Genomic DNA, 12,665 nt, shown 5'->3' with positions numbered 1-12,665 from the left:
CAAATGATGACTATTATATCTGGGTTGCACATAAGCAAGGGGTAGTTGTAAACGTATACTGTCCTGAAAAAGTGAAAAGTAGATGTCTGTAGATGTCCTTTAGGCTAAGTGCATAACCATAAAACACAATACCATATGCAGGAGTTCATTGGAGTGAAGCAGCTGGTGTTGTGCACAGACCAACTAATTGCAAACCGATTAATCGATTATGAGATTCGTTGACAACTATTTTCATAATCGATTATTATCGATTATGCCGATTAGTTGTTGCAGCTCTAATATATATATATATATATATATATATATATATATATATATATATATATATATATACATATACATACACACACACACCTTTGAGTCCTTTCCAGTTAAAATACTTTAAAACATGAAAAATAATTTTTAACCAATTTTATTTTTAATGCGTCTTACTGTGCATTTGATGTAAATATTTTATATCTATACATGTATATATTAATAAGCGATTGTAGGTCTAATGAGGTGTCGGATTAGCAATCAAGTGAAAAATTTTAGTTATTTTTCTTCTGCGCGCTCTATTGTATTCTAGGGGAAGAAGGAGTTAATGCAGTCGTGATATCTGAAGTCCTGAAGTTAGCATGCATCAGGTTTCGCTTGGGTGTAAACTGTTTACTTTTAACTTGTACTACGAGTGCTAACCTGCCCGTGTAATAAGTTTACTTTCAACAGTATGTACGCTTGAGAAAAAAAACAAAAAAAGGATTGCCATTCTAGCCCTTAGTTTGTGAATTTGGCATGAAAGAAGACACAATAGGACCATCCTGGTTTAAGGAACATTAAACTTTCATTATTCCGATAGAACGTGTAATTTTAAACAGCTTTCTAATTACTTCTGGTATCAAATTTGCTTCATTCTCTTGGAATCCATTGTTGAAAAGCATACCTAGGTAGGCTCAGGAATAGCAATGCATTACTGGGAGCAATCTGTTGATTGGTGGCTGTACATTTATTAATCTTGTCTTTTGCTCACCTGATGTGTTCAGTTAGCTGCCTGTAGAGCATTGCTGCTCCTTCAACAAAGGGCATCAAAAGAATGAAGCAAATTTGATAATAGAAGTAAATTGAAAAGTTTTCTTTTTTTTTTTAAATTGTTTGCTGTATAAATCATGAAAGAAAATTATGTTGGGCTTCATATCCTTTTAAGTGCCATATTTCAAAATGGTCTGCACACACTATAAATGTTATATATGCACACTACAGATGAAAAACAGAATTTATGTTTACCTGATAAATTACTTTCTCCAACGGTGTGTCCGGTCCACGGCGTCATCCTTACTTGTGGGATATTCTCTTCCCCAACAGGAAATGGCAAAGAGCCCAGCAAAGCTGGTCACATGATCCCTCCTAGGCTCCGCCTACCCCAGTCATTCGACCGACGTTAAGGAGGAATATTTGCATAGGAGAAACCATATGATACCGTGGTGACTGTAGTTAAAGAAAATAAATTATCAGACCTGATTAAAAAACCAGGGCGGGCCGTGGACCGGACACACCGTTGGAGAAAGTAATTTATCAGGTAAACATAAATTCTGTTTTCTCCAACATAGGTGTGTCCGGTCCACGGCGTCATCCTTACTTGTGGGAACCAATACCAAAGCTTTAGGACACGGATGAAGGGAGGGAGCAAATCAGGTCACCTAAATGTAAGGCACCACGGCTTGCAAAACCTTTCTCCCAAAAATAGCCTCAGAAGAAGCAAAAGTATCAAACTTGTAAAATTTGGTAAAAGTGTGCAGTGAAGACCAAGTCGCTGCCCTACATATCTGATCAACAGAAGCCTCGTTCTTGAAGGCCCATGTGGAAGCCACAGCCCTAGTGGAATGAGCTGTGATTCTTTCAGGAGGCTGCCGTCCGGCAGTCTCGTAAGCCAATCTGATGATGCTTTTAATCCAAAAAGAGAGAGAGGTAGAAGTTGCTTTTTGACCTCTCCTTTTACCAGAATAAACAACAAACAAGGAAGATGTTTGTCTAAAATCCTTTGTAGCATCTAAATAGAATTTTAGAGCGCGAACAACATCCAAATTGTGCAACAAACGTTCCTTCTTCGAAACTGGTTTCGGACACAAAGAAGGCACGACTATCTCCTGGTTAATGTTTTTGTTAGAAACAACTTTTGGAAGAAAACCAGGTTTAGTACGTAAAACCACCTTATCTGCATGGAACACCAGATAAGGAGGAGAACACTGCAGAGCAGATAATTCTGAAACTCTTCTAGCAGAAGAAATTGCAACCAAAAACAAAACTTTCCAAGATAATAACTTAATATCAACGGAATGTAAGGGTTCAAACGGAACCCCCTGAAGAACTGAAAGAACTAAGTTGAGACTCCAAGGAGGAGTCAAAGGTTTGTAGACAGGCTTGATTCTAACCAGAGCCTGAACAAAGGCTTGAACATCTGGCACAGCTGCCAGCTTTTTGTGAAGCAACACAGACAAGGCAGAAATCTGTCCCTTCAAGGAACTTGCAGATAATCCTTTCTCCAATCCTTCTTGAAGAAAGGATAGAATCCTAGGAATCTTTACCTTGTCCCAAGGGAATCCTTTAGATTCACACCAACAGATATATTTTTTCCATATTTTGTGGTAAATTTTTCTAGTTACAGGCTTTCTGGCCTGAACAAGAGTATCAATAACAGAATCTGAGAACCCTCGTTTTGATAAGATCAAGCGTTCAATCTCCAAGCAGTCAGCTGGAGTGAGACCAGATTCGGATGTTCGAACGGACCTTGAACAAGAAGGTCTCGTCTCAAAGGTAGCTTCCATGGTGGAGCCGATGACATATTCACCAGATCTGCATACCAAGTCCTGCGTGGCCACGCAGGAGCTATCAAGATCACCGACGCCCTCTCCTGATTGATCCTGGCTACCAGCCTGGGGATGAGAGGAAACGGCGGGAATACATAAGCTAGTTTGAAGGTCCAAGGTGCTACTAGTGCATCTACTAGAGTCGCCTTGGGATCCCTGGATCTGGACCCGTAGCAAGGAACCTTGAAGTTCTGACGAGAGGCCATCAGATCCATGTCTGGAATGCCCCACAGATGAGTAATTTGGGCAAAGATTTCCGGATGGAGTTCCCACTCCCCCGGATGTAATGTCTGACGACTCAGAAAATCCGCTTCCCAATTTTCCACTCCTGGGATGTGGATTGCAGACAGGTGGCAGGAGTGAGTCTCCGCCCATTGAATGATTTTGGTCACTTCTTCCATCGCCAGGGAACTCCTTGTTCCCCCCTGATGGTTGATGTACGCAACAGTCGTCATGTTGTCTGATTGAAACCGTATGAACTTGGCCTTTGCTAGCTGAGGCCAAGCCTTGAGAGCATTGAATATCGCTCTCAGTTCCAGAATATTTATCGGTAGAAGAGATTCTTCCCGAGACCAAAGACCCTGAGCTTTCAGGGATCCCCAGACCGCGCCCCAGCCCATCAGACTGGCGTCGGTCGTGACAATGACCCACTCTGGTCTGCGGAAGGTCATCCCTTGTGACAGGTTGTCCAGGGACAGCCACCAACGGAGTGAGTCTCTGTTCCTCTGATTTACTTGTATCTTCGGAGACAAGTCTGTATAGTCCCCATTCCACTGACTGAGCATGCACAGTTGTAATGGTCTTAGATGAATGCGCGCAAAAGGAACTATGTCCATTGCCGCTACCATCAAACCTATTACTTCCATGCACTGCGCTATGGAAGGAAGAGGAACGGAATGAAGTGTTTGACAAGAGTTTAGAAGTTTTGTTTTTCTGGCCTCTGTCAGAAAAATCCTCATTTCTAAGGAGTCTATTATTGTTCCCAAGAAGGGAACCCTTGTCGACGGAGATAGAGAACTCTTTTCCACGTTCACTTTCCATCCGTGAGATCTGAGAAAGGCCAGGACTATGTCCGTGTGAGCCTTTGCTTGAGGAAGGGACGACGCTTGAATCAGAATGTCGTCCAAGTAAGGTACTACTGCAATGCCCCTTGGTCTTAGCACCGCTAGAAGGGACCCTAGTACCTTTGTGAAAATCCTTGGAGCAGTGGCTAATCCGAAAGGAAGCGCCACGAACTGGTAATGCTCGTCCAGGAATGCGAACCTTAGGAACCGATGATGTTCCTTGTGGATAGGAATATGAAGATACGCATCCTTTAAATCCACCGTGGTCATGAATTGACCTTCCTGGATGGAAGGAAGAATTGTTCGAATGGTTTCCATTTTGAACGATGGAACCTTGTTTAAGATCTTGAGATCTAAGATTGGTCTGAACGTTCCCTCTTTTTTGGGAACTATGAACAGATTGGAGTAGAACCCCATCCCTTGTTCTCCTAATGGAACAGGATGAATCACTCCCATTTTTAACAGGTCTTCTACACAATGTAAGAATGCCTGTCTCTTTATGTGGTCTGAAGACAATTGAGACCTGTGGAACCTCCCCCTTGGGGGAAGCCCCTTGAATTCCAGAAGATAACCTTGGGAGACTATTTCTAGTGCCCAAAAATCCAGAACATCTCTTGCCCAAGCCTGAGCGAAGAGAGAGAGTCTGCCCCCCACCAGATCCGGTCTCGGATCGGGGGCCAACATTTCATGCTGTCTTGGTAGCAGTGGCAGGTTTCTTGGCCTGCTTTCCCTTGTTCCAGCCTTGCATTGGTCTCCAGGCTGGCTTGGCTTGAGAAGTATTACCCTCTTGCTTAGAGGACGTAGCACTTGGGGCTGGTCCGTTTCTACGAAAGGGACGAAAATTATGTTTATTTTTGGCCTTGAAAGACCTATCCTGAGGAAGGGCGTGGCCCTTACCCCCAGTGATATCAGAGATAATCTCTTTCAAGTCAGGTCCAAACAGCGTTTTCCCCTTGAAAGGAATGTTAAGGAGTTTGTTCTTGGAAGACGCATCCGCTGACCAAGATTTCAACCAAAGCGCTCTACGCGCCACAATAGCAAACCCAGAATTCTTCGCCGCTAACCTAGCCAATTGCAAAGTGGCGTCTAGGGTGAAAGAATTAGCCAATTTGAGAGCACGGATTCGGTCCATAATCTCCTCATAAGGAGGAGAATCACTATCTATCGCCTTTACTAGCTCATCGAACCAGAAACACGCGGCTGTAGTGACAGGGACAATGCATGAAATTGGTTGTAGAAGGTAACCTTGCTGAACAAACATCTTTTTAAGCAAACCTTCTAATTTTTTATCCATAGGATCTTTGAAAGCACAACTATCTTCTATGGGTATAGTGGTGCGTTTGTTTAAAGTAGAAACCGCTCCCTCGACCTTGGGGACAGTCTGCCATAAGTCCTTTCTAGGGTCGACCATAGGAAACAATTTTTTAAATATGGGGGGAGGGACGAAAGGTATACCGGGCCTTTCCCATTCTTTATTTACAATGTCCGCCACCCGCTTGGGTATAGGAAAAGCTTCTGGGAGCCCCGGGACCTCTAGGAACTTGTCCATTTTACATAGTTTCTCTGGGATGATCAAATTCTCACAATCATCCAGAGTGGATAACACCTCCTTAAGCAGAGCGCGGAGATGTTCCAACTTAAATTTAAATGTAATCACATCGGGTTCAGCTTGTTGAGAAATTTTCCCTGAATCTGAAATTTCTCCCTCAGACAAAACCTCCCTGGCCCCCTCAGACTGGTGTAGGGGCATTTCAGAACCATTATCATCAGCGTCCTCATGCTCTTCAGTATCTAAAACAGAGCAGTCGCGCTTACGCTGATAAGTGGGCATTTTGGCTAAAATGTTTTTGATAGAATTATCCATTACAGCCGTTAATTGTTGCATAGTAAGGAGTATTGGCGCGCTAGATGTACTAGGGGCCTCCTGAGTGGGCAAGACTCGTGTAGACGAAGGAGGGAATGATGCAGTACCATGCTTACTCCCCTCACTTGAGGAATCATCTTGGGCATCATTTTCAGTGTCACATAAATCACATTTATTTAAATGAAAAGGAACCTTGGCTTCCCCACATTCAGAACACAGTCTATCTGGTAGTTCAGACATGTTAAACAGGCATAAACTTGATAACAAAGTACAAAAAACGTTTTAAAATAAAACCGTTACTGTCACTTTAAATTTTAAACTGAACACACTTTATTCCTGCAATTGCGAAAAAGTATGAAGGAATTGTTCAAAATTCACCAAAATTTCACCACAGTGTCTTAAAGCCTTAAAAGTATTGCACACCAAATTTGGAAGCTTTAACCCTTAAAATAACGGAACCGGAGCCGTTTTTAACATTAACCCCTTTACAGTCCCTGGTATCTGCTTTGCTGAGACCCAACCAAGCCCAAAGGGGAATACGATACCAAATGAAGCCTTCAGAAAGTCTTTTCTATGTATCAGAGCTCCTCACACATGCGACTGCATGTCATGCTTCTCAAAAACAAGTGCGCAATACCGGCGCGAAAATGAGGCTCTGCCTATGATTAGGGAAAGCCCCTAGAGAATAAGGTGTCTAAAACAGTGCCTGCCGATATTATTTAACAAAAATACCCAGATTAAATGATTCCTCAAGGCTAAATATGTGTAATATATGAATCGATTTAGCCCAGAAAATGTCTACAGTCTTAATAAGCCCTTGTGAAGCCCTTATTTACTGTCTGAATAAAAATGGCTTACCGGATCCCATAGGGAAAATGACAGCTTCCAGCATTACATCGTCTTGTTAGAATGTGTCATACCTCAAGCAGCAAAAGACTGCTCACTGTTCCCCCAACTGAAGTTAATTCCTCTCAACAGTCCTGTGTGGAACAGCCATGGATTTTAGTAACGGTTGCTAAAATCATTTTCCTCATACAAACAGAAATCTTCATCTCTTTTCTGTTTCAGAGTAAATAGTACATACCAGCACTATTTTAAAATAACAAACTCTTGATTGAATAATAAAAACTACAGTTAAACACTAAAAAACTCTAAGCCATCTCCGTGGAGATGTTGCCTGTACAACGGCAAAGAGAATGACTGGGGTAGGCGGAGCCTAGGAGGGATCATGTGACCAGCTTTGCTGGGCTCTTTGCCATTTCCTGTTGGGGAAGAGAATATCCCACAAGTAAGGATGACGCCGTGGACCGGACACACCTATGTTGGAGAAAACTCTTTATCCAAACTGCTTGGGACCAAAAGAGGTTTGGATTTCGGAATATTTGCATCTGTAAAATGTTCCTGTAATGCGGGAGGTGGTGAGGTGATGAGGTGATACACCGTAAGATATCAGACTGCCTCTATAAGCACAACTGGGTGCTTTCACCAAATGTGAGTACCCTGTGATTTGTTTGGTTCACTTTATTCAGACATAAGACCTTCTCATCTGCACATGAGGCGCCTCTTTTTACCTTTCTTATTTCAGGACTACATCATCCTTTGTTGAAGAGTTGCAGCCTCATCGCTTGATACCTTTGGGAGCTCATTCTACATATCTATCTTGGTGGTCAACATTGGTCATTGGACGGCCTTTGACCCCTCTTTCCAAGGACATTTTCATTGGTTTGCTTGTAAATATTTTGTATCTCTGTTCTACAAACATTTTTTGCATCAAACGCCACTAATTATTGTGTATTAGACTATATTTACTGGTTTATAGCGCCCCTACAGGCCATATTTTTTTGGGGTCACATGGCATTAGAAAAAAAGACAGGCAAAGGCCTTTAAAGGGATATTCTAGTCAAAATTAAACTTCCATTATTCAGATAGAGCAAGCAATTTTAAGCAACTTTCTAATTTACTCCTATAATCAATTTTTCTTTGTTCTCTTATGTGAAAAAGCAAGATTGTAAGCTTAGGAGCCGGCTCATTTTTGGTTCAGGACCAGGGTAGCGCTTGCAGATTGGTGGCTAAATGTAGCCAAATACCAAGGAAGCGATATTTTGCGCTCAACTTGTAATCTGGCCCAATACGTGGAAAGTTTACCATCACTTTAAACACCAGCTGTTTCTTTACCTCTGAGCATCTGTCACCTTGTGTTGCTAAGCAAGTAATACACATATGCACTGCAGGAGGTTACCGTGGTGTCATTACAATATTTTCTCACCTCCCCCGTCAGCAGGTAGAGAATCTCCAGGATGTGATTCAGGATCTGCTCAGGCAGCTTCTTCTTCATCTTGTTCATGGTCAGTGAGGTTGTGTAATACTGAGACCTGCAACAGTGGCACATACATGACAGAAATTACACATATGGGAATAATGGTCAGATACCAACAAATGTACATATGCACCCCCACATATATCTATCTGAAGATAAAGATATAACAACCCCTGACATACAGTATATCTAAACACACATACACCAGACACACACTACACTGATGATTATCACTATTTTGGTTTAACCACAGGCAAAGTGAGGGGATATGGGTCGAGAGGGGAGCCTTATACACAGCTAGGTAATATTATAAATATGTTGCCTCTGCCTCTTGCACACACAGCCCTCTACCCAGTTTATTAGGTAAACCTGTTCAATTGCTTGGCAACACAAACTGCTAATCAGCCAATCACATAGCAGCACTTTAATGCCTTTAGGCATCTAGATGTGTTAAAGATGACTTGCTGAAGTTCAAATCAAGCATCACAATGGGAAAGAAAGGGGATTTAAGTGACTTTGAACGTGGTATGGTTGTTGGTGCCAAATGGGCTGGTCTGAGTATTTCAAAAACTGCTGATCTACAGGGATTTTCACACAGAAATTTTACAGAGAATGGTCAAAAAAAGAGAAAATAGCCAGTGAGCGGCAGTTGTGTGGACAACAATGCCTTGTTGATGTCAGAGTAGAATGGGCAGATTAGTTTGAGATGTTAGAAAGGCAACAGTAACTCAAATAACCACTCGTTACAACCAAGGTATGCAGAATACCATCTCTGAACGCATAACACGTTAAACCTTGAAGCATATGGGCTACAGCAGCAGAAGACGACACCGGATGCCACGCCTGTCAGCTAAGAACAGAAAACTGAGGCTACATTTCGCACAGGCTCACCAAAATTGGACAATAGAAGATTGGAAAAAACGTTGCCTGGTCTGATGAGTCTCGATTTCAGCTGCGACATTCAGATGGTGGGGTTAGAATTTGGCGTAAACAACATGAAAGCATGGATCCATCCTGCCTTGTATCAACGGTTCAGGCTGGTGATGGTGGTGTAATGGTGTGGGGGATATTTTCTTGGCACAATTTGGGCCCCTTAGTACCAATTGAGCATTGTTTAAATGCCACGGCCTACCAGAGTATTGTTGCTGACCATGTTCATCCCTTTATGACTACAGTGTACCCATCTTCTGATGGCTACTTCCAGCAGGATGATGTACCATGTCACAAAGCTCAAATCATCTCAAACTGGTTTCTTGAACATGACAATGAATTCACTGTTCTCCAAAAGTTCCTGTCAGATTATTTTGGACAATTTTTCTTTCTTGAAGATATTTTCATATATTATTGGTTTTATGGTTCTGAAAACTGTGAATTTGTCTCTGCATAAATAACATGTCCACTCGTCACAGCAAAATGTTATACAATTAACATACAGAGTTTAAAGTGACAGTCTAGTCAAAATTAAACTTTCATGATTCAGATAGGGCATGTAATTTAAAAAAACAACTTACTTTAATCATTAAGTTTGCTTTGTTCTCTTGGTAGTCTCAAATGCTAATTTCTAAGCCCTTAAAGGCCGCCTCTTATCTGAATGCATTTGACAGTTTTTCACAGCTATAGGGCGTTATTTAATGTGTTTCATATAGATAACATTGTGCTCACGCCCGTGCAGTTATTTATGAGAGGGCACTGATTGCCTAAATGCAAGTCCGTCAAAAGAACTGAAATAAAGGGGCAGTCTGCAGAGGCTTAGATACAAGGTAATCACTGAGGTTAAAAGTATATTAATATAAGTGTTGGTTATGCAAAACTGGGGAATGGGTAATAAAGGGATTATCTAACTTTTTAAACAATAAAGATTCTGGAGTAGACTGTCCCTTTAATAAATAGAACTTAACCCCTTCACTACCAGGAATTTCCGACAAAAAATTGCACAAAATACCAGAGCATTTTTGCTATCACTCCATTTAAACAGAAATAGAGCCTTGTTTTTTTTTTATTTACCTATCAATATTATATATTTATTTTTTAAGTAGTTAACCCAAGGTATTAAAGGGACACTGAAACCAATTTTTATCTATCATGATTCAGATAGAACATGCAATTTTAAGCAACTTTCTAATTTACTACTATTATTAAATTATTTTCATTCTCTAGGTATCTTTATTTGAAATGCAAGAATGTAAGTATAGATGCCGGCCCATTTTTGGTGAACACACTGTGTTGTACCCACTGTGTGGGTAAATTCACCTACCAATAAACAAGTGCTTAACATGGTGCTGAACCAAAAAAATAGATGTTTCAAATAAAGAAAGCAAAAGAGCGAAGAAAAATTGATAATAGGAGTAAATTAGAAAGTTGTTTAAAATTGAATGCTCTATCTGAATCACGAAAGAAAAAAATTGGGTTCAGTGTCCCTTTAATCTAGGCCCATTTTGGTATATTTCTTTTTTTTTTTTTTTTATAAACTTTTATTTTAAACAAAAGGAGTAATAACAGTACAATCCATCATTTTCAAAAGTCATTGTACATGGGTGAAACACAATATCAGCGTATTAAACTGCATGACAGGTTAGGCAGTTCTTTATGTTACAAGCACAGGTCAAGTATTCCTACCACAGGCTGTCTACCGACCAATCAGAAAATTATATTGCTGAACACCTGACAAGTCAAGGAAATGCTCTTTTGATAAGAAGATGGATATGGCGAATGTTGCCACATCTAGTTACACCAGCAGATCCATATTGCTTGCATTTGTACAAAAATAGAAATAAACATGAGCAGAGCACAAACACAAATACATACAAACGGTCATTATATTAATACTTCCTTCAGAAATAAATAAAGTACACTTGCCGGGGAAGGAAGTTATATACGGGGGAAGAGGTAAATATGAAAGTAAGGCGGGGAGGGGTGGAGGGGAGTGTGGTGGGACGGAAGGGGGGGGGGGTAAGGGAGGGGGATCATTAGCGGGAAGGGGAGAGAGAATTTCCGAACTAAACCAGGGCACCCCTTAAAGACACGGCAGGGTCTCCTGGTCGGGGCGTCTAGCGCCTGTTTCTGGGGTTATTTACTTTAGTGTTGCTAGCCTCTGCACTTCCTAATGTTTATATTGCGACAGATACTTCTTCCAAGGTTCCCAGATGTGACTAAATGCTGCTGACTGGTTTCTCACTCTGTAAACATAGTTCTCCATGGACTTAACATAGTTCAGGTATTCTACTACACCTTGCCACCTCGGGGGGAGCACCTTTTTCCAATTCCTGGCAATCAGCATTTTAACTGAGGTGAGCAAGTACAGGAGAAGGGATTTCTTATGGCTAGGCAGTTTCTTTAACCCCAAATGTAGGAGGGCCAAACTAGGGCTGGAAAGCTCTGGCAGGTCTAGCCTGACACATACAACTCGTAGCCTAGACCAGAGCAGCTTAAGTCTGGGGCATAACCACCACGTGTGGAGCGGGGTACCCACCCCACCACACTCCCTCCAGCAGGCGGGAGGGTGGTCAGGGTACAAAGTCTGTAATTTGGTCGGGACAAGGTGCCACCTAGTAATGATTTTAAAGTAGAGCTCATACATCGTAGTACAGTGTAGTGTCGCTTTGGTCATTGTTATCGCTTTGGTCCATTCTACAGCTGTGTATGATACTTTTAGTTCCATCTCCCATGAGGTCATGTGTCTCGTCTTTGTGAGTACCGGGTCTCCCAAGAGGCATCTATAGTGTGTCGTGAGGGGTTTATAGAGCTGGAGGCCAGCTTTCCATCTGGTCTCCCAGATTGTGGGGTTCCCAACTTTATCAGACAGAAATCCCCATGCCCTCATCAAAGATCTCAGTTTTAAGAGCTCAAACTCGAGGTGGTGTGGGCGATCAGTAAATGATGTCGCAATTTATACCACAGCGACTGACATCCTTTAACCAATTGGTTAGAAATGGTGAACAGTGAAGTTAGGTGCGGGGGGAACCATAGCAGATCAGAAAGGTCCAATTACGCCGGGAGAGAAGCTTGTTCCAGCTCTCTCCACCTCGTGGGTGGGAGATCTCGCCCCCATGCTGAGACATGGGAAATCATAGCAGCCTCGTAGTACAAGCAGACATTAGGATGGCTCAGGCCGCCTCGCTCTAGAGGGGACTGCCTAGGTTTCTTATTATTCCAGACGTAGGCATTAAAGAGAGCTTGAAAGCTTTGCAGTAACCTCGCTAGGACCAAGAGTGGGATACACCTCATGATATACGTCAATTTGGGAGGAATCATCTTTAGGGCCGCAATCCTACCCATCCAGGAAATTTCATCATACTTTTTAGATTTCAGGTTTCTGTCTACCTCTTTCAGCAGAGCATGATAATTCTCCTGGAGGACAGTGTCTCTGCTATGGGACAGGAACACCCCCAGATGGCGTATCCCCTTAGTCGACCACTTGAAGGAATATTTTTTCCTGAGGACCCACTGTTCCATTTGATCAACATGTATCATATAGGCTTCTGTTTTGGCAACATTAATTTTGTAGTTCAAGATCTCACTAAAAGAGTCTATTAGAGTCATTAGAGGTGGAAGTGAAAGAGTCGGGTCTACAATGAATA

At 41.9% G+C, this 12,665-nt stretch overlaps 1 protein-coding gene across 2 annotated transcripts in view; it reads right to left on the bottom strand.

The window, feature by feature from the left end:
• The window catches only part of LOC128657416 (oocyte zinc finger protein XlCOF7.1-like), a 114,765-nt gene that overhangs the window by 77,818 nt on the left and 24,282 nt on the right, over positions 1-12,665 (bottom strand). For both annotated transcript variants that reach the window (XM_053711758.1, XM_053711759.1), the window contains exon 2: positions 8,038-8,143. In XM_053711758.1, the coding sequence (XP_053567733.1) occupies positions 8,038-8,115 (78 nt within the window). In that variant the 5' untranslated portion in view covers positions 8,116-8,143. The remainder of the gene's footprint in view (positions 1-8,037; positions 8,144-12,665) is intronic.

The sequence above is a fragment of the Bombina bombina genome, chromosome 4 (assembly GCF_027579735.1).
Source record: "Bombina bombina isolate aBomBom1 chromosome 4, aBomBom1.pri, whole genome shotgun sequence".
Classification (NCBI taxonomy): Eukaryota; Metazoa; Chordata; class Amphibia; order Anura; family Bombinatoridae; genus Bombina; species Bombina bombina.
This window is presented reverse-complemented; position numbering and strand designations above follow the sequence as displayed.